At 33.0% G+C, this 23,857-nt stretch overlaps 4 protein-coding genes across 5 annotated transcripts; 3 read left to right on the top strand and 1 right to left on the bottom strand.

Annotated features, from left to right (window-relative positions):
- Positions 1-370: 370 nt before the first annotated feature.
- LOC122585330 (transcription initiation factor TFIID subunit 7-like) lies at positions 371-3,240 on the bottom strand. Of its 2 annotated transcripts, XM_043757461.1 has the most exons (7): positions 3,140-3,240; positions 2,782-2,929; positions 2,554-2,687; positions 2,345-2,464; positions 2,187-2,256; positions 1,750-1,960; positions 371-511 (listed from the first exon to the last, which is right to left on the bottom strand). In XM_043757461.1, the coding sequence occupies exons 2-6, from the start codon at positions 2,888-2,890 to the stop codon at positions 1,797-1,799; spliced, it is 597 nt and encodes a 198-aa protein (XP_043613396.1). In that variant the 5' UTR covers positions 2,891-2,929; positions 3,140-3,240; the 3' UTR covers positions 371-511; positions 1,750-1,796. The 2 variants fall into 2 exon arrangements, with proteins under 2 accessions (XP_043613396.1, XP_043613395.1); XM_043757460.1 differs by lacking the exon at positions 371-511 and having other exon boundaries at positions 1,646-1,960.
- A 3,777-nt stretch (positions 3,241-7,017) lies between these two features.
- On the top strand, positions 7,018-10,056 carry LOC122608593 (peptidyl-tRNA hydrolase ICT1, mitochondrial). The gene is made up of 8 exons (XM_043781692.1): positions 7,018-7,324; positions 8,444-8,503; positions 8,575-8,657; positions 8,744-8,808; positions 8,900-8,933; positions 8,997-9,067; positions 9,169-9,305; positions 9,683-10,056. Exons 1-7 carry the CDS (start codon positions 7,042-7,044, stop codon positions 9,257-9,259), a joined length of 687 nt encoding a protein of 228 aa, XP_043637627.1. The 5' UTR covers positions 7,018-7,041; the 3' UTR covers positions 9,260-9,305; positions 9,683-10,056.
- A 2,267-nt stretch (positions 10,057-12,323) lies between these two features.
- On the top strand, positions 12,324-15,783 carry LOC122610051 (serine/arginine-rich SC35-like splicing factor SCL33). Its single transcript, XM_043783038.1, has 6 exons — positions 12,324-12,421; positions 13,267-13,420; positions 13,560-13,637; positions 14,483-14,644; positions 15,100-15,252; positions 15,339-15,783. Exons 2-6 carry the CDS (start codon positions 13,278-13,280, stop codon positions 15,601-15,603), a joined length of 801 nt encoding a protein of 266 aa, XP_043638973.1. The 5' UTR covers positions 12,324-12,421; positions 13,267-13,277; the 3' UTR covers positions 15,604-15,783.
- Positions 15,784-19,012: 3,229 nt separating this feature from the next.
- LOC122606675 (glucan endo-1,3-beta-glucosidase 4) lies at positions 19,013-22,841 on the top strand. The gene is made up of 5 exons (XM_043779520.1): positions 19,013-19,185; positions 20,107-20,218; positions 20,881-22,128; positions 22,224-22,251; positions 22,390-22,841. The coding sequence occupies exons 2-5, from the start codon at positions 20,155-20,157 to the stop codon at positions 22,520-22,522; spliced, it is 1,473 nt and encodes a 490-aa protein (XP_043635455.1). The 5' UTR covers positions 19,013-19,185; positions 20,107-20,154; the 3' UTR covers positions 22,523-22,841.
- The last annotated feature ends 1,016 nt before the right edge of the window (positions 22,842-23,857 follow it).

Genomic DNA, 23,857 nt, shown 5'->3' with positions numbered 1-23,857 from the left:
CGACAACTTTACAAACAAACGCTTAAGGACTAGAAAATCATTCAACGTTGTCTAGATTTCAAGTGGCATGTATACATGTATTAGTGTATGTATACGATTCTGAAGCGTGCATGAATGTGTGGCGGGTTCAACACAGATCATACAGATCATCTTCTAACAACTCTAGTCAAAACTAGCGACTTCAATACCACATGGGGTTAAAAGATAACACGACAGTACAGCGATCTTTGGGTTGTTAGAACATTATTTAAGGCATGTATGCTGAAGCAATAAACACTATGGACTACACCTAATCTTAGGCTGTCATCCTCATTCAACCAGAAGCTGTTCCCAACCCCAATACGAGATAATTGTTGCAATATGTCGACTCTTTGAAATATTTGATGTAGACTAGCTAACTGTTTTGGAAAAGAAGAACAATAAATAAAGTTGTCTATGCTATGACCTCTTTTGGCGATACGTTTTCATCCTCGCTATTAGCGTTGTGATTGTCTGCTACGTGTTTGAATATCTACACATATACGAACAATGTCTAACTACCATGTTCAGTATCTTGATATAGCATAATGAATTACATGATCTTCAGACAAAAGATTAAACAGTTAATATAAAATTAAAAATAATCAAATAAATAGGTCACGGTCATTCCAACATGCAATCGAGCAATATGTTAAACTGTCAAAGAGTGTGACAAAAGGTTCAAGATTATGCATTGTTCAAACCATAGAGAAGCACATTGGTATTAATTTATCAGGTCCAACATGAATGTCCAACTGTGGGCTAGCCCAAGAATCTAATTGGGGGTCTATATTCTATAGTCCATACTATGGGCTGCATAACTGGGTATGTTAATCTTAAAAAATGCTAGATCGTAACTTCCCTAAAGTATTAAGAAACGGGCCTCATTTTATATAATTATCAACTCGCATATAAGATCTTAATGGCAGATTTCATGATACATTTCTTACTTAGGCACCAACCCAGACACGGAAATTAATCTAGAAGATACAGAACATCATGTTACTATTTTTTAGAACAGAAAAAAAGGGGTAAATGGGGTATAGTACCAAGTCTTGACAATACCCAGCGATGTAATACTGTAAACTGTAATTAGTTAGAAATTAGAATTGGGGATAACTAACAGGCAATAAAAATAGGCATTGCCGGTTTCAAAGAGTAGAATAGTTAACAAAATTGTCTTCATGACAAAACAACACCACAAAAAAGGATTATATTTAATATCATTGATACAGGGCTAAACTGAGCATCATTGTAGAGAGGCTAACTCTAACAGTATCTAGGGTTAAGCAGGAAGATCGAGCATTTCATTCGTATTTTCATTATTGTCAATAAATCCATTCATGTCCTATTACTATTAGTTGTATGTTGCCTATCATCTCCCGTTCACTACAGCTTCTCCAATATCTAGGGCAGATGGCCTCCAACAACTTTCTAATTAACCATATCACTACCAAGTACCAACAAGTGGAAATTAAGGAGAAAACATCAAACTAAAAGAATACACTTGCTATGTAAATAACCTAAACATTAGACTATATTTCTGTACTAGATACTCCTCCATGGCCCTCTAAAATGGTGCTAGTATAAAAAGTATATAACTGAAAAAATTTAATTACTACCCATATAAGTTGTCAAAAATCATTGAATATACTTGACCAGAGTTTGCATCTACCAAGGGATGCTAAAGACAGGGGAAAAATTGTTAGCATATTACAACGATGAGCATACCGGATTTTAAGCTGTATTTATCTGTTGCTCTAAGCAATATGCACAAATCAAATTGAATAATCAGATTCATCAGAATCACTTCTCTCAGGTTCCCCAGCATTTGTGACAGCCTCTGAAACATCTGGGTTTGCTGCAGGTGGTGGTGCTGCTTGCTTCATAGTGTTACGAGCACTCTCATCACCAACTTCATCTTGCTCGGTCATATCCACATGTGAAACCTCATGTCAAGGAATTTATGGTACAAATAGGATATATATTATAAACCATCTTTTTAAGGATTTTGCACCTCAATAATTCTAGAAATTCTGCAATGAATTTTTGGATAGGTAATTGAGACTAAAGTAGTAAAGAGACACGAAAAGCATTTCACTACCATGCGTATTGTTGAAATGTAGTATGATTAACAGCAAGTAAATCCGACACTAGAGAAAGGATATCAATATTTTCAGCAGTTCCACCATTCATGATGTTAAGCAGATCTTTCTCAACTCGTTCAACAAGTTCAGGCTGCATTGAAAACATGAGTACCAATATCAATATAGAATGAACTTTAAAGTACAAAAATGTTCAAAAGAAATTAAAAATAAAATCACACATTTAGATCAGGCTCCCTGCGAAATCTCCGCCTTCGAGCATCTTTCATTGGTGGGGTAAGACCATGACGATACTCCACCACATCCGGACCAATATCACCCTCTTCTCTAACCATAATCATCTACGACATTAACGATACATTCATCAGAAAACGAAACAAAAACATTCATGTGAAACAATGTATAGATATAAGCGAAAATCATTGCCTACTTGGCCAACATCGGTTGTCTTGATAAGATTATTGTCATCATAAGTTTTGTATGATTCCAAAATAGTAGGAAGGTCCAAAAGGGAAGCCGGAAAACTATCGTTGCCTATAACAAAAGAGCCACTCCTCCCATCCTCTGCAGTATGCAAACCGAATAAATTGAATGTGCAAACTTAATAAATTTATTATAGATACAATGTGTAAGTAAAGGTATATGTAGGGAATGTTACCAGAGAATGATAAATCAAGGGACTTGTCATCGGAACCGGTTTCGTTAAGCAGGCGTTCTATTCGCTCCGCCACGGATGGTGGCACTCTCAGTACAAACTGCTCTTCCATCCTTTGAATTTTAAAACTGAACTATAATGACAATAAACCCTAAAATAAAAATAACAACACAATGCTGAGTATGCAATTGAGTTTTATAAAAAATGAATGTTCACCTATTATTAATTAATAGATACTCTTAAATAAGATAGAAACCCTAATGATGATGATAATTTAAAAATTTTAAAAAGTGAGATCATTACATTACATACAAATAATTAATGATAGAGATATAATACAGTAATAATAGTGAAGGGGTACCTGGGTACGATTTTCCAGTGCGTTTCGGTTGATATTTTTCTAACATTCACTGCCTGAAATGAAAATTAAAATACCAGAATCAGAGCCAATGTGGAGGATTTCACTTTTATACTTTTTCCTTTTAAAATTAACTCCGTGTGGTTTATATGAAATTACGGATTTAATCCCTAACTTCTCCAGATTACATATATACACTTTTGGGCCAACCTTTAAATCACATGAATAGATTATAAATTTAGAAGAAAATATTTTCTTAATCAGTGTTTACTTTTTTGGCCGATTTTTTTTATCTTTTGATAAATATAAAACTGTTTGCATCTTACTTTTTCATATTGTCTTTTTGATAAAAAATTGTATACTATTGTCGTTGTTGTCAATGTTTACCTTCAAAAATTAAGACTAGTATGAATAATTTTAATACTTTTTGGTTATGAGTTTATTTAATATTTTCAACAATGAGTTACTAATAAGTATTCGACATCCGAGAATGACATTCAATTAAACAGTATGCGAAACTCGAACTATAATTCACGACCTCACAAAATAGTTTAGGGTAGATATTGTTTCTTGTAACTTTTTGAGCTTATTTTATTTTAAAGATAATTATTTGAAAATTACTTCAACTTTAACACTTTTGTTTTTATGAGACTCCAACAAAAAAAGTTCTATTTGAGGGCGTGCAACCGGATAAAATTGCTTTAATGAGACCACGACCATTTTTTGCTGATGTGTCCAGTAACCAACCAGTTTATCCTTGTTTCTATTACATCATGTGTCATTCCCTTTCCATGTGGATTTTATTTAAACATATATAACCCAAAATAAAAACAAACCCAGTACACTAAAATTCATCCATACAAATCATTGATTCCATTTTCATCTCTTTTACACAACTCGTTATTTCCATTTCTGCATTTTCAATACGAAACATGCCAATCACCATCAACATCATCTAATCCGTTAAATCTTGGGATTTCTTCACCGGACATTCTTTTCCCTCAACATCAATCTAATGTCGATAAAAGTATTAACTTTTAGATTTTAGGTTTGAGTTGATTTATAAACAATAAAGGAAACCGCCGGTGGTGGTGGTGACGGTGACACCGGTGGCGGGTCATGGTGGCAGTGGCACGGGTGGTGGGTGGTGGTGGTTCTTGGCTTATACTAGTTCAGATCTGGTTTTTTTGCGGTTGTATACTAATGATGTTGGATGATGAGATTTGAAAAATTTTTTTCTTTTTTTCTCCGATAATGTTTACTAGAATGGCCTGGAGTTGTAGTCTAGTTTTTTCTCTTACATTTTTTTCTTTAAAGCTTTCATGGGCTAGTTTTTTAACATGGTGGATGGATTGGTTTATATTTGTATGTCAGCAGCTAGCTGATTTTGGTAATAAATGAAAGGGAAAATATAAAATGTTGTTAACATCATTTCTATTATTCTCACAAACACCTCCCCCTGAATTTTCCACATGATAAATAAATAATCATCCTCCCTAGATGTGAGGACAACAACAACCAACTAAATGCTGTTAACAACATATTAGCTAACCCCTAAATGAAATTCTAGAATGACTTTTAACAAAAAAAGAAACAAATGTTGATGATGTCTACAGAGTATGTCTATACTATATTATAAAGCAAATTTCTCCTGTCTAAATTTTAAGTTTCAACATTTACTTTCCCAAAATGCCCCCTATCTATTCTATATTTATTTACCTAAAATAACTATAATACCCTTTCTTTCTCTTTAAATCTCAACCAATTATTTTTTTCTCTCTCCTCCATAAATCATTTATTACTTCAATTCATTCAAAATCTTTTATCTCAGAAACCGTATATCGATAAATTATAAAAATTATATGGGTATTATTAAAATTTCATGCTTTTTCATCAGAGATGTTATTCGATATACTTTCGACGAATTTTTAAATCCGAGGTCGAAACTCGTACGGCTAAGACATTTGGCTATCACACTCTATGACCTATCACACTTTATGACCTATCACCCCCACCATTTCACCGCCGCAACGCGCGGGTACTAACTCACGTATATAATTATAGTGTTTTGTATAAATGACATGAAATATGTATGTGGAATTGGATGTTTGTTAATAAATGATATCGAATATCCATGGCTACCTGTACGAAGTCCCACTAAAGCAATTTTATCCAGTTTCAAGCCCTCGAATAAAACTTTTTTTTTGTTGGGGCCTCACAAAAACAAAAGTGTTAAAGCTGGAATACTTTTCAAACAATTAGCCGAAACTAATTTAAGTGTTAGGTTCACTTTCAAGTTTAATGCGTTTTAAATATTGGTTGGTGAAAAGTTTTTTTTTTAAAGAAACATTTAGAATAAATTAATTCTATATATATATATTTTTAGCGACTAAATTGATTCTATTAGATTGGATGACTTATTTAATGAATAGGTTGGAAATTGTTAATTTTTTTAGCATAAAGCTTCTTCCAAATCAAACTTCTCTTTTCATTGGAATTAAAATTTATTTTAACAAGTTAAGGTAGTCGATTTATAAAGTGACAAAACAAAATACTCCGTATATGTTATAAATCTTGATCTTGGATCAATAACAATTGCTACAATAATCAACATACAACATAATAGATAGATAAATTAGGAGAAAAAATGTTAGAGGAGGAAAAAAATGAATGTATTAGAACAATAGAATGTGTGTTTCTCCATTACAACATATGTCTCAATATATAGAGATCATGGAGTATGAGTTTAGGAGGGGAATAAGGGGGTGTTTGGTAGGAAGGTGGAAATGAAATGAGAATCACTTCCCTTGTTTGGTTATACAAGAGAATGAAGTATGAGTTTAGGAGGGAAATAAAGGGGTGTTTGGTAGGGTGGAATGGAAATGTGGAAATGAAATGAGAATCACTTCCCTTGTTTGGTTACACAAGAGAATGGAATTGAAGAGGTAGAAGGGGAAATCATTTTCATTCTCATGATTCCTCCCAAAATGGTGAAGAATGATGAGAATGTAATCAAATTACTTTTTTTTTTCTTTTTTTCTCATGTTTTTAATTATTAATTTTAATTATTTATATTATGATATTATAATTAGTTTTTGTTAAAAAAAATATTTCATATCAATTTGTTTATTTTTTATATAACTTTTATATAGTAGTATATATATATATATTTGCTATATAACAGTATAAGTTATTATTATTATTATTATTATTATTATTGTGAATGCTTTAGTTAGCTCATTTTGATTAATGATCTTATCTTAACTACCTTATAAAACATTTGATCATTTCTATTTTCTAAAAAGAAAAACCCTTGATCTACCCAAACTATATTTCTTCTTTATTAACTAATTTGAATATCTTCATCTATTATACATATAATATTTTTAATAAAAATTATTTATAATATGTATCTCTCAACCTCTAAAATAACCAAACTACATTCTTTTATATCAATTACTTTTACATTAATAACCATATTTGTTACCATTGCCGCCACTATCGCCGCCACCACCACCATCATCACCATATTACGCAGATATGTGATTAGTATTCTTTTAAACTATGTTCTTAAAAATTATAAATTATGAGAAGGTTTTTTAGATAAATTTACAACCTAACATAAACCAATCCAAACATACACCTTAATGATTTTTAAACTAATGTAAGATAAGCAATAATTTCTTTTTTAACAAAAGAAGCATTAGCAAAATTAAAAGCCTTTGGCATCATATAAATAGAATTAATAAGTTGTGTTCCTTTATTGGAGGAAGGAATTTAGTTAAGGTGCATTTTTCTTATATTTCCCTATTTAGTTTACAGATATACTCGTATATATTAGTAGCATCTGGAGTAGTTTGGAACAGAGAAAGCCAAATAATAATAATAATAAAAGGTAATAGTGAATGGCAGGGGTAATGGCGGCTGGAATGATGGGGGTGTTAAGGATGGGAATATTCCGATGGCCATCACCCGGGACACTCCTTTGGAACGCCCCAAGGGGGGTTCTCTTTCTTTCACCCCGCCGTCCAATCAGCTACAGTCCCTTTCGATGCGCAGCGGCTTCAGATTCCAACGGAGGAGGAAATAAGAAGGCGTCGACGCGGCTGTCACAGGTTCAACAGCAAATGCGCGAAGCCATAGAAAGGTCTGCTGGAGCCAATGAACCCATTCCTAAAGTTACCTTAGGTGATTTCCACATCCAGTACTTTATGTATTTTGCATTTTATACCACCTAATATTAGATTATTATTATTATTAGTATTTTTAATTTATGTAAATCCCTAAACTGAAACTCGTTAATGGCCATCACCCATAGATATATAAAACCCTCCAAAAATGACTGCTTCAGTTGGATAAGTGCGGGCGTTTGAGTTAAAGCTCTAAGAGAGGGACTGTTAGGCGTCTATAGGTCATTACTAGAATATAGTTTCCTACAAAAGGATGTACTAACTTGTTCCGAATTGTCAGACTACTCTAAGTTCCAGGAGATCATTCTATCTATATGCAATATGTTAAAATTAATGCATAAGTATCGATTTTATGCTACATGTTCTTCCCAAGTAAATGAATGAAGTTAAACATGTATGGCTGTATAACTGCCAGATCTATGATGAAACATTTGCTGATACATTGACGGGCATCTTTAACCAAAAGACATGTCTATAGTATATTCTAGCAGTACCATAGAAGCACTGCTAGATCGCTTTTTACCTCAAAGGGAAGTCCATCAACACATAAATTCCATATCTTGTCCTTTAAAGCACTGCTTTGTGTCGGATCGTAGCCTTGTTGGTCCCTGAGACTTTTTAATGCCCTGCCTACACGGATGGAAGCTGACCCATAGCTATAGGCCCTCCAGGGGTAGCGGAAGGACTTTTTTGTTTGTGCAAAAGTATAACTTGGTATTGATTATCTTCTTTTATAGTGTTAGGCTAATCATCTTCTTCTCTAATATTCGTGGTTTGCTCCAGATTGTTTATCTAACATTGGCGGCACTGGTATTGACTATAGTTATTATTTATGCACTGGCTGTTTAGCAAGCTCTTTTTTATTTTGTTCTTTTATCACAATTGATTTATTGGATGGGCAGAATTTAGAAGATCAATCTAGAGTGTGTAAGGTAGTTGGAAGAGGATTTATCATACATAATGAGTTTTATGGACATGTAATATACAAAGTTAGTTCTATACTTGAAGTAAATGTTTTCATATTGACACACATGGAATACGAGTTGATATAATGCTCAATTTATTTTTTTGGCTCTAGATGCAATTATTTCCTAATGAGTTCTATTTTGTGATTTAGATCAGGTTACTGTGAGCTTTGCTAGGAGTGGCGGACCTGGTGGTCAAAATGTGAACAAAGGTTTGATATATTTTACTTCAAATTTTTCTTCTTATTGTATCCAAGATTTACTGTCTCCACTTTGTTTGCAGTTAACACTAAGGTGGATATGAGATTTAATGTCCAGGCAGCACATTGGCTAAGTCAGAGAGTTAGAGACAAAATCCTACAGATGGTTAACTCACTACCACTTTCCTACTTTTGGATTCTGTAAATCTGTAATCATGCTCATTTTAAGATAATCTTAAGCTATTTGATCAGGAAAAGAATCGAATCAATAAAGATGGTGAGCTTGTGATATCCTCCACAAAGACCAGAACACAGAAGTTAAATTCTATCCACTGTTCATTCACTTTTTTATTTTTTCATTATTGTGTTGCAAAACCATGTTATATGCTTGAAATTTTGTATCTTCAGGGGTAACATTGAGGATGCCCTGGAGAAAATACAGGTATAGTTTCACCATTGTTATATATCTTTGCATTTGATGATTTTAATGAAATGAATGTGTTAGGCTATCATTGAGGCTGCTTCATATGTCCCACCACCTCCATCAGAAGAACAAGTAAAGAAAATCACTAAATTGTAAGCCTTTCTTTTCTGCCAACCCCGTTGCTGTATTTTTATTTTCTTCCATGTTGTAAACAACATCAATATCGATAATATAGTATTCTTTTGCTACACAGAGCTGCTGCAGCAGAGCACAAAAGGCTTCAGAATAAGAAGGTCCTTTCGCAGAAGAAAGCATTGAGAAGAAGCCGTGACAGTTATGACTAGTACCGAATGGCAATAGGTTTCAAAATTTCATCTAGCATAGCTCATTGTAAGATCATATTACTCTCTTACTTATGCTTATAAATCATTCAATCACTAATTTCAAATGAGAATGATAGGATAAAATTATGTGATTTCTTACTTTAATTTTCTGTCGATTAGAACTGGTGGGCATCAAAATTTCAATATATATCTAATAAGTCAAACATATCTAGGTGCCTTAATGTAAAGGGATTCATTTTTTCACCATATCTACTCACTGATTGGCTATGAAGTAGATTAATTTGCTGAATGTTGGAACATTATGTCATATTTCAAGACACTGTCATTTCCTAGTTAAGACGTAGAGGAGTGAATAACGAGATATTATTTGGAATAAAATTAACAGTCTAGTTTTTTAAGAGCAACTTTCATATGTTTTTGCAGGTGAATTAATAATTATAAAAGCACATAAATTGGGAGATGCGTGTTTCTGTGCATGATCATGGATGGTATGAAAAAGATGTACAGAACATATTGTTGACTGTTTAGGAAAATGTCCTGGTTTGTTGGAGCTCTTCAAACTTGAAGTGATCCATGACTAGGCTAAAGGTGAGGAGGAGACTAAAATGGGCAAAGTAGGTAGGACTTTGTTGGCCATTTGTTTTGAGCAACTGGGTGAATAGCCATTGTGCCTCCATTTCAATAATTTGTTTGTAACTATTCTTTCAAAAATGAGACACAAAAAAGGTTCAATATATAATCTGTAAAATAAATTACATTTAATTGGTGTATATAGACAACAAGAAATTAAATCGAAACTTATACTTTATAAAGAAGAAATTACAGTAATTCCTTCTTTATGTGTTAGTATATGGAAACACTGTGTTTGCGCGATCAGTTAGATGGCTTAATATAATAGATCAGTGACAATTCCTTCACCATCAACAAACCCCCCTCGCAATTGATTTTTAGCAAAACAACATGACGGTTATTGCTAATTTGTGCTACCTTACACGGTTGGAAAAGTTACAGACTTGCAAAAGGAATACTATGATAGAATAAGCTCTATGATTGTTCTATTAAGAAAAAAAAAGACGTTTATACTTTTGCAAAAGGAATACTTTATATAATTACAAGTTTACAACGATGAGGCCCAACCTTAATATTTCTTCATTATCACTTGTGCCTATGCCAACCCAAGACGCTATCTTCTCTTTTTCACATTGTCACGTCAGTTTTTCTTTCTCTTAAATCACCCCTTCCTCACTCACTATCAACCTTACTTTTTTCACATCTTTTCCACAACTTTTATTTATTTATATTTATCTTAAAATAAAATAAACCTATTTTTATTAAATAAAAATATTACATTAATAAAATTAAAACTGATTACATCTAAAAAACAACATGATACATAAATAATTAAATAAATAATGACAAGTTTTACATTATCATTTTAAAAAAACTTCAATGTTGACGATGGTTTTCCGGCAAGTTCCAAATGTGTTCGACTAGAGCGCCTCAAAGACGGTTGTGAGTCGCTCGATCACGTAACTCCCCCATCATACGTAACTGTGTTCCAACTCGTTGGTCCCAAGTACGAGCTGGCCTCTTGGGTGGAATTAACTCCAAATCGAGAGAAGTAATTGCACGACCATTATGATAAACGACCATGTTGTGCAAAATCACACAAGTGTACATCATACGTTTAATTTTGTTTCTGCCTCTGATTACACGGAAATTCTTTTAGTAAGGGTTTTGTGCTTGGAGAGACCCAAGTTCAAATCCTGAAGGGCAAAGACAGATCTAGTTAACAACTTATGGGGGCAATGCCCTCGATGATTTTGTTGTGAGTAATGGTAAGAGATTAAGGTTTTTATAGGATTTTTAGTTTGTCTATAACAATGCCCTCAACCCAAATTGGACGTGCCCTCATTCTTTTAATTGAAGCCAAGAAAAACCATTGTTATGTATGAGAATGATATTTTGTTGTTATGAGATTAAGAGAAGAAGCAACAATAACTTTGAAATAAGAGGTGAAAAACAGTCAATGAAGGTTGAAGAACGGTGAGAAAAGAGATGTCCTTTATTATTATTATTATTATTATTATTATTATTATTATTATTATTATTTTGTTGTGAGTAATGGTTGTGTTCTTTTATTTGTTTGGAAAGTAAGTTTTTCTTTTTTATTTAGTTCATAAAAATTGTGTGACTATATATATATAGCATGTCCACGATTCACTTTCTTTTTACGTTTATTTTTTGTTTTTTTAATACTTAATTTTATAAAGATTACATGTAAGTTTTAGATTGTAAAAAAAAGAAATTTGAATTTCGATCTATGTTTTTACTTGCTATTTATTGACGTACTTAAAATCTATGAATCAAAAATATGTGATATGATCAAACATGTATCTTATAACAAAAGTCTTGAATGTTAAATTTCGTATGGTATTGTAAAACTATCACACGAGAAGAATTAATGAATTGTGAAAGTCTATTCATACTTAATATCAAAACTGTTGATTTATGAGTTCGGGGAAATACAATGTGTTGGGTAACTATATATTGCTTCTAAACCATACTTTGGGAAAATATATAATTATTTCTGAAAATTGAAAGATATATGTGAAAATCATCTAACAATTGTCATCATGACAAAAACAAAGTTAGAATAATAAGACGTACAACCCATTTTAAATGGATTTGTTTTGCCATGTTACGCATCCCACTTATGTTGCAACTTTTTCTCCCCGTGCCCCTTACACACCAAAATCCTGGATCCGTCTCTGTTAAGGGGGCAAAATTTACTTCTATTGATCATTGTATCGTTTGACGGATTAATAGGAGGTTTTTCTTTCTCTCTGGTTCGTTGAAAATTTAATTATCATCCTGCTCGAAAGACATTAAGACCGATAAGTAAGACGAAGGCTTTAACCATTATAACGCTAATAAAAACATATAAACATAAGCCACGTTATATTTTTAAAAACATTAAAAAACCTAAAACTTAATGGAAGTAGATGTTGACTAGGGACAAGGTCAACCAGAAGACAAGTATAAAAGGTAGGTTTGCCCTTTAAATAAAAACCCAATTAATCATCACCCGACTGAAAAACTTTGCCCTAATTCTTATTTTTCGTCGTCGTCGTCTTCGTTCTCACCCATACCGACTGACTGGTACTCTTTTTTTTTTTTTTCTCTACTTCACACTTTTATTCCTTGTTTATATTATATTACTATTACTATTACTATATTATGTTGCAATTTTTTCTCTATAAAGATACACATACACATGTAAATTAGCTTCTTTCATGTTAGGATTTCGTTTGATTTACCGTTAAATTTGTAAGGTTTTTTTTTTTTTTTTTAACTGTTTGCTGAATTTATTTAATTAGGGTTTTCTACTTATTCGTAAATCGGGGAAATAGTTTTGCTTTTCATATAATAGGTTATACGTTACTGTGCGATTTAAGTATTTTCTTTTCTTTATCTATATTGTATGTCTGACATGTCTCATTCATATTAGTGTTTTTTTTAATAATAGTTAAGACGTACTAACACACGGCTAAGTATTACTTAGTGGAAGATGTATGTTAGTGATAGTTAAGCGGTATGTTCTTCCATCCATGGTGGACACAGCGGCTAATGGCGGAGCTATGACGGCTGAGTTGCCGAGCGCTAGGTAGATCACCCCATCATCAATCACCCCCTATGTCCTATCACCCTGCTCCACCAACTACCCTTTTATAATATCTTAATGGCGCAACCAATCACAGTTTCCGACGGGCCGGGGAAGAAGGCGAGTGGTGGCGTGGAAGAAGAGGGGAGGTTGTATAAGATGAAAATCAACACTTCGCACAATAAAACACGTCACACCATAACCTTCTTCTATATAATAGTGTGTGTGTGTATATATATAGAGATATATATATATATATATATATTTGTAGGTGTTTTAAGTAGTGAATAGAAACCTGCGTTTTTTTTTACGTGTACTTATCTATTGTATATAATACTTGCAGAGAGTTTGAAAATGGGTAGAAGGAGCTACACACCTTCACCACCAAGGGGTTATGGAAGAAGAGCCAGGAGTCCTAGTCCCAGGGGTCGATACGGTAGTCGTGCAACAGATCTCCCGACTAGTCTTTTAGTTCGTAATCTTCGCCATGATTGTCGGTCTGTAATTATCAACTTATCTCTTGCCTTTTGTTTCTTTAATTTTTTATTTTGTCATTTGCTTTGGAAAAATGATTTTTTTGTTGACATTGTTTAACGCATTTTGTTACCTATTTATAAATTCTGTGTATTAATGCAGGACAGAAGATCTTCAGAGGCCGTTTGGACAATTTGGTCCTCTAAAGGACATTTATCTGCCAAGGGATTATTTTAGCGGGTAAGTGAGCTCATGTGATTACACCGCCTTTGATGGGATTGGGTATTGTTTTTAAGTGAGTTCGGGTTATGATATAAGTTTAATTGTCAACTGGTTATTGACTAGGTTATCCTAGTACCCTCCAAAGTCTTCTGAATTGGAGGTTTCATTTTTGATGTTTTAACTCTCTACTCTTGTACTGTTTTTGCTTAATTCCCTTTTTTTGACTCTCATTGGTGCTTTAAAAATGTTTGTGCTTTGTTAGCCGAGTGTTATTAGCTTTAAATCTGATCCAATTAGGTTGATGTCAAAGTATCTTTTTTTCCCCTTGTTAATAATACCATATTATTTCATTTGGAATTGGGAAATTTAAATACAACTCTTTGAGAATTGAACAGTGAAGAAGTAAAAGTCTTGAAGACACCAACCAGATATTAACGGTTCTTTGATATATTGAAGTAGTAAGAGGCAAGTAGTAGATTTCTGTTGAAGGTGTGTATGATATAGTGAAGATATGAAGAAAAGTGAGTTATGAATATGTTTGGAAGATTTCAAGTCTTGAAGAATTTCAAGTCATATTTATACTAACCAGCAAGGTCAGCTACCATGCGCTTGCTTATGTCTTTATCTGCTTATGATAATGGCATTCCTTATTACCTGAAATAACTTGTCTGAAAGGTGAAATTATCAAGGGCCTGTTTCACTGTTTGGGAACTCGGGCTTATGCAAAACTACATTGTTGGTTCTTAAGTGTTAAAAATGGTTTTATTGATAAATTTTGTGTTCCACAAATGACCCTTGGCTAAGACAACTTGTGTTTGACGTTATCTAATATTTGGCACCATTTTCTTATTCCTTTTGTGCAGAGAACCTCGGGGATTTGGTTTTGTTCAGTTCGTGGACCCTAATGATGCTGCTGAAGCAAAATATCAGATGGATGGTGAAATTCTTCTCGGCCGGCAAATGACCGTTGTTTTTGCTGAAGAGAATAGGAAGAAACCATCTGATATGAGAATAAGAGAGCGGAGGTAAGTTTACCTGTTTTAACACGTTATTTTAAGTGTACACTTAAGCAACTCAAATTTCAGAAGAGCATTTCCGTCTACACAACTACACAAGTGTCAGTTTTGTTGAATTCATGTCATATCCGGCAACAACTTACCTGAAAGTTTTAAAAGGACAGAACTGTTAAATGCTCTTAGGAAAACTTAAAAGTAAATTAATTCACAATATTTAAGTGTGTAATATCTTCAACATGCTGACTCTTCATTTAAGAGTATGTTGTGGCTTGAATTTTTTAGGGCATTTAGTCATCGGCAAGGTTTTGGCTGGTAATCGTATTGACATAACCAAACTGATACTGGGGTGGCTAGTGTGAGCTGATAATAGCCTTTTAGAGAAAACATGAAATATTTGCTGCAAAATTTTAAAAGTTGGTTACATATGGTTGTATTCTCGTGTCAATCTATATGTATAATTGCAGGAGTGGAAGCAGATTCAGTGACCGTAGGCAGTCACCACCATCTCGTTACTCTCGGTCACCACGTTATTTGCGATCTCAACCTCCTCGCTATGCCAGGTCGCCATCTGGCAGGTGTGATTACTCTCCACCACCTAGGAGGAGGCAGTACTCGAGGTAAATTTGCTAACCCTTTTTTACAAACAACACAGGCTTTTGTATGTTTCGTTGAAAGTTCCTGAAATCTGCTGTGTGATGGGCAGGTCTATTTCACCTCGAGACAGACGGTACAGGCGTGAAAGATCATATTCGCGTGAAAGATCATACTCGCGTGAAAGATCACACTCGCATTCCCCTGTAAGAGACCGTTCTCCATCTTATGATAGGCCAACTAGGAGCCGGAGACATAGCCCCAGGGAGGAAAGGTCCCCACCATACGATGGGTCAAGGAGTCCTAGCCATGGTCCCGTAAGAAGTCCCAGTGGTAGCAGAGGCCGAAGCAGAAGTGGTGAACCCGGCAATTACTAGGTGTCTGCACGCGGGGATGCTTCTCCTAGCCCATAAGATTAGACAAGTGCATTGCTGAACATGTTTGTTGGTATATTTGTAGCTTGATTTGATTGAATGAATGATGAATGAATGATTCTGGTGTTTTTTCCTTGTTACTTTGGCTTTTAGTTGTTTAGAAATGTTTTGGATTTCTATTTACATTTAAGGAGTATGGGTGAGTATGGGTCGGTTTGAGTCGTTTTTGTCTAAAATCGAAACCTGAACCGATCCATTCAGTGTTTAGAAAACCAAAACCATTAGAGTCGGTTTTTGTTCGGTTCGGTTTTCCGGTTGGGTTTGGATCGGTTTCGGTTGTTGTTTCAGTTATATATATATATATTATGTTTTTTGTTTATTATGTTACAGTATAAATTTAACTTCAATTATTAAAAAAAAGTGATATAGAAAGTAAAATATAGAGATATTTTTATTAACTAGTTATATTTTTAAGTGTTAAAATTGGTATAACTTTTATAAAACGAATTAATTTTATTATACGTTTTCAATCTAAAACATACATTTTATATTGATTTGTACACTAAAAAGACAAAAAGTTTAAATATATTAACATATTTACAAATTATAACTAATAAATATAAATGTAGTATGATAAAAATATAAAATACACTAAAATATTTTTGGTTCGGTTGGGTTCGGTTTTTGATCGGTTTTTTGATGTATGAAACCAAAACCCGAACCGATCCGTCCCGTTTTAAAAAAAAACGAAAACCAAACCAATAGGTTTCTTTTGGTTTTCGGTTTTTTGGGTCAGTTTTGTCGATTTTCGGTTTTTACTCACCCTTAAAAACGAGTGTCTGTCTCCTCTAAAGGACTTGAAAATTTATACAAATTATTACATAAAAGTCTTTACACCAACAGATTAAAATTTTTGTAAGAGCTTTACACCCATAGATTTAACCTTAGAACTACATTTTAGGCACATTAATAATTTCCTTATATAATAGTGAAAAAAATTTATCAAACTTTTTCATTAGTGATGTTCTTATTAAAGTTAGACTAATTAACAAGATGTCAAGATGTACTCCTTTTAGATGGTAGAATTTAATGGGGATTGTATTACTAGAGAGAAAAGAGGTGGGGGTGGATGCTAGAAATCCAAGAATGTACCAACAGCTTAAATACACAAATCTTACTCGTTCACATTTTAAAAGATTCTCAAGGTCCACTTTTCTCATCACCACTTTTTTCTTTGTTTATACTTTATACAGCTTTTTCCCATGTTATAAATACCTATATATATACTAATGCACATACCAGTCTAATGGATGGATGCAGAGGCGGTATCAGAAAAAAGTTCCAAAGGGGACAAACTTAGAAAATATATGAAAAATAAATCTAAAAGGGGGCAAAATGTTAAAAACCTATAGAAATTTTTTAAAAATTTATGAAAAATTTAAAAATACATAACAAAATTCAAATTTGGAGGGGGCATTGGACCCCCTTGCCCCCCCTTTAGTACCGCCCTTGGATGGATAGTTTCAAAATATATTAATCAATAAGTTAAGCTCAACGAAAAAAAAAAAACTAAAAGTTTAACAAAGAGAGAAACAAAAATTATATGAATACAAAATTTTTTTAGTAGTCGATCGTATGGTTTTTTTTATGGCCGTAGGTTTTTTTTATTGAAAATATGTAAGAATTTTTTCTAAGTGCTGTATATATAGATAATAATAATAATAAAGATTTTTTTAAAAATATTTTTTTATTAAAGGTCGGTCATTTATTAAATAAATATTAAAAAATAGAGACGATATGATTCGATCAAATATAGACGATTTAAAAATTTACACAATAACGGTATGATTCGATTTAATCAATACGAATAATAAAGAAGAAACATATAAAAATTAACTCTATATAAATATTGATTCCAGATTACCTTTTTTTTTTCTTCTCAATTTTAGTTAAATAAAAATTTTGGAGTTTGTTATATATAAACTTACTACAAACACAAACAATAATTTTTGACTAAACGATTTAGAGTTAAACTCAACAAAAAGTGAAACAAAAAGTATTACATGAATAAAAAAACATTTTTGGTAGTCGATTATAGGTGTTTGTTTTTTTTGCCGTAGGTTTTTTTTTTTGAGAATATGTAAGGGTTTTTTCTAGGTTGTATAATAATAATTAATAATAATAATTTTTTTTTGAAGTTTCAATAAAAGTTAAAAATAATAATAATAATAATAATAATAATAAAGTTTTTTTTATAAGATTTTTTTATTAAAGGTCAATATTTATTAAATAAATATTAAAAAATAAAGTATTATTAAAGAGAAAGTATTAGGCTAAAGAAGGATAATTAGGGGTGCTAAATGTATCCCCAACCTCTTCTTTTAGTTATATTATAAGAAAATAACCTCAATACCCAATTTTTTATAAAAGTTTATCAATTTACCCAAGTTTTTTTAGATTATCACAAAATACCCACAAAAATCGCAATAAGTTTGGAAAATCGCAATAAGATTATGAAAATCGCATAAAGATGATGAAAATCGCATAAAGAACATTGAAAATCGCATAAGGAACTTTGAAAATCTCATAAAGAACTTTAAAAATCTCATAAAGAACATTGAAAATCGCATAAAGATTTTCAGAATCGCATAAAGAACTTGATAATCGGATAAAGAACTTAGAATCTCATAAAGAACTTCGAATATTAAAATTTTTTTACGAGATTTATAAAATCTTTATGCGATTATGTTAAATCTTTATGCGATTTTGTTAAATCTTTATGCGATTTTGTTAAATCTTTATGCGATTTTGGGAATCTTATTACGATTTTATATAATCTAGTTGCGAATTTGGGAATCTTATTGCGATTTTATAAATCTCATTGCGATTTTTGAAAATTATTACGATTTTGTTGGGTATTTTGTGAAAATCCAAAAAAACTTGGGTATATTGATATATTTTTTAGAAAAATTGGATATTGAGGTCATTTTCTTTATTATTAATTATAAATAATAAAATAATATAAAATAGATTGAGATTCCTTTTGTAACAGCTGTCACTCTTTGCTTTTATTATCCAAAGCAGTACTAGCATCTTTAAAAAAGTACAAAATACACCAAAATCTATTCATTTTCAAAGACATAAATCTCATATTTTAAGGTAATAAATTTCTTTTTTTATAAAAGCAAAGTTTTACAACAAAGGTCAAAGCAAAATCTGCTTCTTTTCTGCCCCACATCCCCCATTCATGAAGGGATTAATTTCTTAAGTTTTATTAAATTTAATATACATATTACTGTAATTGAGTGGTGGGGTATGATTGATTTGACAATTATTATGTACAGTAATAAATAAATAAACCTAATGGTATATGACATTGGTGATGATATGCTATTTTGTTTTGCTCCTCTTCTTCAGAAAGTTCCTAACTTTTTACTCTCTCAGTCTTCATTTCACACTGTTTAGTAGTACTAAATGTTAACTGTGTCTTTGGATTCTCACTTAGATTTCTGCTGATAAAGAACTTGTACAGTACAACTTACTTAAGCTGTACAATCTACAATTAGTTAGCTATACAATTTACAGGTATTTCTTTCTTCTTTTTTCAAGGGCTTTTGTTTGTGGGTTTCTAGATATCTTGAATTTTGTTGTCTTCAATCAATGTGGGTTGTATGAGTTAGCTTTTAGTTATTTGTTTTGTGGTTTTGTATGCGGGTTTATTGAAATCTTGTATTTTTGATATTTGATTTTTATTATTTTTGTCTTTAATCAATGTGGTGTTGTGTGAATATAGCTTTTAGCTTAACTGGGTTTTGTTTGTTTTGTGAAATCTTGAATTTTTTTTATTGTATTATATCTTGTTGAAATCAATGTGGTACTGTGTTAATAAATATTTTAGCTCAATTGGGTGTTTGTGGTTTGCATGTGGGTTTCTTGAAAAGTTTGAATCTTGAATCTTTTTTTGGCCTAATATTTGATCAATTGAATGTGGTGGTCTGTTAATATAACTTTTAGCTCAATCAGGTCTTTTGTAATAATTTTGTTGTCAATTGAAATTATTGTGGTTTGGTTTGAATGTAAATTTTAGCTCAATTGGGTATTTGGGTTTGTATCCTGTGGTATATATTGACCTGATCTAGCAAGATTTACCTAACAACAACGATACCCAATCCCACAGGAGCGGTGCTAGCAAGAGTAACCTATTCCAACCCACCCCCACATTTTGATTATTTTTAGCAAGTTTTAATCTTGTTGTGCTACTTTTGGTTCATTTTTCATACCTGAGATCCTCAATTTCCCTAAATTGTGGTTTAGACTTTATAACGTTGTTTTCCATTGAAGTTACTTGTTAATGTGTGCAAAATCAAATGTGTATAGTTTACAAAAGGTTTCATTATTAATGCTAAGTTTTTAACCCCTTATTATTTAGAATTTGCTGTTCTTGTGCTTACTATTTGTTAAAGGAAGTCAAATATACAAATTTTGACAATTGATCTTAAACTTAAGGTGTGCACGGTCTTGGTGAAGGTTGTGGCGAAACCATCTATAAGCACAATGAGGCTTGAAATGTTGCTTGGATATGTCCTGTTTATATTTGGAAGTCTGTCCATTGCATTAGGTAAGGTTGACTGTTCTTATGATTCTCTTTCACTTGACTCAGTTTGATTATGAGGTCAAACCTGTAACTACTCAGATTCAAAGTTTGTAATATCTGGTCAAGTTATAAAGCAAAAGCTCCTTTTTTTGTTGAATAGAAATCCTATCAACTTCGAAACTAACCCAACTTCTAATGTGCGTTTTGAGTCATAAAATAATCCATTTAAGTTCATTTCGCAAATGCTTCTCCCATTCTATTAAAGAGTTAAAAAGTTTGCATATCAGTATTTACCGATGTGTGGGTTGGGTAACTTATTTGCGTTGAAGCAGACCACTTTTAGTATGGGTTGGGTTATGTTATGTTGACCCACTAATACTATGGTGCCCTATTCTTTACATTTTTACATATAATTAATGTGTTAATTATGATTGCAAAACCAGTACTGTAACCATATAATGATCTGGATGCTTGACTAAAACTATTTAGATATGTGTTTAAAATTAGACTTTGGAAACTTTCAACCTGTTTGACCCTTTCAAGTTTCGACCCCTTCCCTTTCTAGCACATATATTATTTAACACATTTAAGATTAAACGCTACCTAAATCGACCCGTTGATAAGAAAATGGGTCAAATTTGGCCCATCCATACACCAATGTTAATAGTAATTATCTTGAATTGCAGGTGGTTTCATTGGAATAAACATTGGTACTGATGTTTCCAACCTACCATCACCGGAACAAGTGGTGGCAATCCTTAGAGCCCATCAAATAACACACGTGCGACTTTTTGACGCTGATAATCACTTGCTTAGTGCACTTTCCGACACAGAAATTGAAGTTATGGTCAGTGTGACAAATGAGGAAGTTTTAGGCATCGGACAATCACCAGCAGCAGCCGCCTCTTGGATCAATAAAAATGTTGCAGCATTTGTACCCTCCACCAATATTACTGCCATAGCGGTTGGTAGTGAAGTTCTTTCCACAATCCCAAATGTTGCCCCTGTTTTGGTTACTGCTATGAAGAATCTTCACAAAGCCTTAGTTTCTTCAAACCTAAATTATCAAATCAAAGTATCAAGCCCCATGTCAATGGACATTATCCCGAAGCCATTCCCGCCATCAGCTGCCACATTCAACTCGTCATGGAACACAACTATTTCCGCGACTCTTGAGTTTTTAAGAGACACAAAATCCATTTTCATGTTAAATGCTTATCCTTATTATGGTTATGTACAAAGCAGCGGTATTTTTCCAATTGAGTATGCACTTTTTCAACCTCTGAGTCCTGTGAAACAAATTGTTGACCCAAACACACTCTTCCATTATGACAGCATGTTTGATGCTATGGTGGATGCTACTTATTATTCTATAGCAGCTTATAACTTCTCAGAGATCCCTATTGTCGTGACTGAAACCGGTTGGCCATGGGCTGGTGGTGCTAATGAACATGATGCCACCGTGGAAAATGCAGAAACGTTTAACAATAATTTGATTAAACGTGTTTTGAACGATTCGGGCCCCCCTAGTCAGCCGACAATTCCTATGAATTCTTACATCTATGAGCTCTTTAATGAAGACAAGAAACCTGGGCCCATCTCTGAGAAGAGCTATGGTGTGTATTTTAGCAATGGGACTTCCGTCTATACCTTTGCTTTGGATACTTTGGGCCAAACGGCTGTGAACTCTTCAGGCGGTTTTTGTGTTGCAAAAAAAGGAGCTGACACAACTAGTTTGCAAGACGGGCTGAATTGGGCTTGTGGACCGGGGCAGGCGAACTGCAGTGCTATTCAATCTGGGCAACCATGTTACACGCCGGATACAGTTGAAAACCATGCTTCATTTGCTTATAATGACTACTACCAAAGAATGCGTAGTGTTGGTGGAACCTGTGACTTTAGTGGTACCGCCATAACAACCATGGTTGATCCTAGTATGTGCCATCTGTTCCTTAGTTTTTTTGTTTTCCATATATGTATCATCTATGCAGACAAAGTGATTGACTAATTCTGTATCATCATATTTCAGGCTATGGAGCTTGCATATTTACAGGAAGGTGAGAACACAAATCTATGCAGTGTTTCTGATAATCAAAATCTCCCTCCCCTTTCAAACACACTCATACCAATCCTTGATTTAGTTGTGTATATGTGTGTATGTCAGACTGTTAATGTGTAAATCTGTTTGTGAACAGTACCAACACAAGCACTGGTGGGATGTTTCCCCCTGCATTTGGACCAGAGGGACCCCCTGGAAGCAAATCACCTCGTCAACTTCCTCACATCTGTTCTATGCTTTTGGCCGCAGTTGTATCTTTGGTCCTGTAGATTTTGGCCTTCTTGTATAGCTGATATTCGTGCTCTTTGCGTTTTTTTAATGAAAAGCGTGGTGAATATCAACAACAATTAGACAGGAATTCTAGATTAAATTGGTAAGGGGTTTGGTTCTGTTTGCTGAACCTTGGGGCTGATACAGTTCTTGTTTTGCAATGTGCAAGTTTTTGAGGCTCATAGTTGAGTTTTGTAGCTTTAAGCAAGTCATTTATGAGAGACTTGGAGTATGTTTGTATTGGTGAAACTGTAGGTTGAAATTTGTGAATGTTTAATTGAATTAAGGCCCACAAATGGTTTCAAGCTTACTTGCTTACCTATTAGTTATCACATTATTAGGAATGCAATCTATCACATTATTCCCATAGAAAAGACTACCTTACAACTATCAGATCCTTCAACAATTTGTTTTGCTCTTGCTTCACTTAAAAGGATCACATGGTCTGAGTAGAGGACATGCGTATAGAATTCTTTTTCTCCACCCTAAACTACTTCTGGCAGTGGTTCAATAATGTCACCAGGCCATGAATTCACGAACATATGTATTGGGACTGAAATCCTGTTACTCCTTCAGTTGGCATTTGCGATGCTCATTACTTTTATACTTGGTATTGCGCTGATAAATCCTTCCAATGTCATCAAAAGAAGTCTTCATGTATTCCAAAGCTTGATTTGCCACTAATTTAAAAAAAAAAATAAATCCCTTAAGTACAATAGATATTTGAAATGTAGCTAATTTCTAGACACTCAAAAAGTGTGAAAATTCAAGGTATAACTTCAAAAAAACATCTCCAAAAATTTAGTCAAGTTGCTGGATCCGTAATACTATTTGTTATTGACATTTATCAAAAAAAATAAATAAAATTACATAACATTATAAAGGTTACTTTTGTAGTGTAACATTAACATAAAGATGATTTTGATTGTTTTTTTTTTTTTAAAATTATTATTTGATATTATAGAAATAATTTTCAGGTACTTATACAATCTGTTAGACAAAATTTGTTTGTTATTCACCAAAGTATAGAACCAATGTTTTAAATACTGTAAATACCGGCCGGTATTACCAGTATCAGATAGGGATGTTCATGCGGTCAGGTTTTGGGCGAATAGAGTTATTCAGTTTGGGTTATTCGGTTTTTTAAGAATGAGAAAACCACCCAATACCCAATCCATATATATGAGCACCCAATCCAAACCACTCAAATAAAGTTTGGGTTATTTGGTCGGTTCTTGGATGACCCAAATAAAAAATGCTATTCAAAATTTTATTTAATATATTTGAATAATCATGCAATTCGAATGTCAATTTACATCATTTTATTTATTCAT

Source organism: Erigeron canadensis, chromosome 1 (assembly GCF_010389155.1).
Source record: "Erigeron canadensis isolate Cc75 chromosome 1, C_canadensis_v1, whole genome shotgun sequence".
Classification (NCBI taxonomy): domain Eukaryota; kingdom Viridiplantae; phylum Streptophyta; class Magnoliopsida; order Asterales; family Asteraceae; genus Erigeron; species Erigeron canadensis.
Note: the sequence above shows the minus strand (reverse complement) of the source record. Positions and strands in the feature narration are given on the sequence as shown.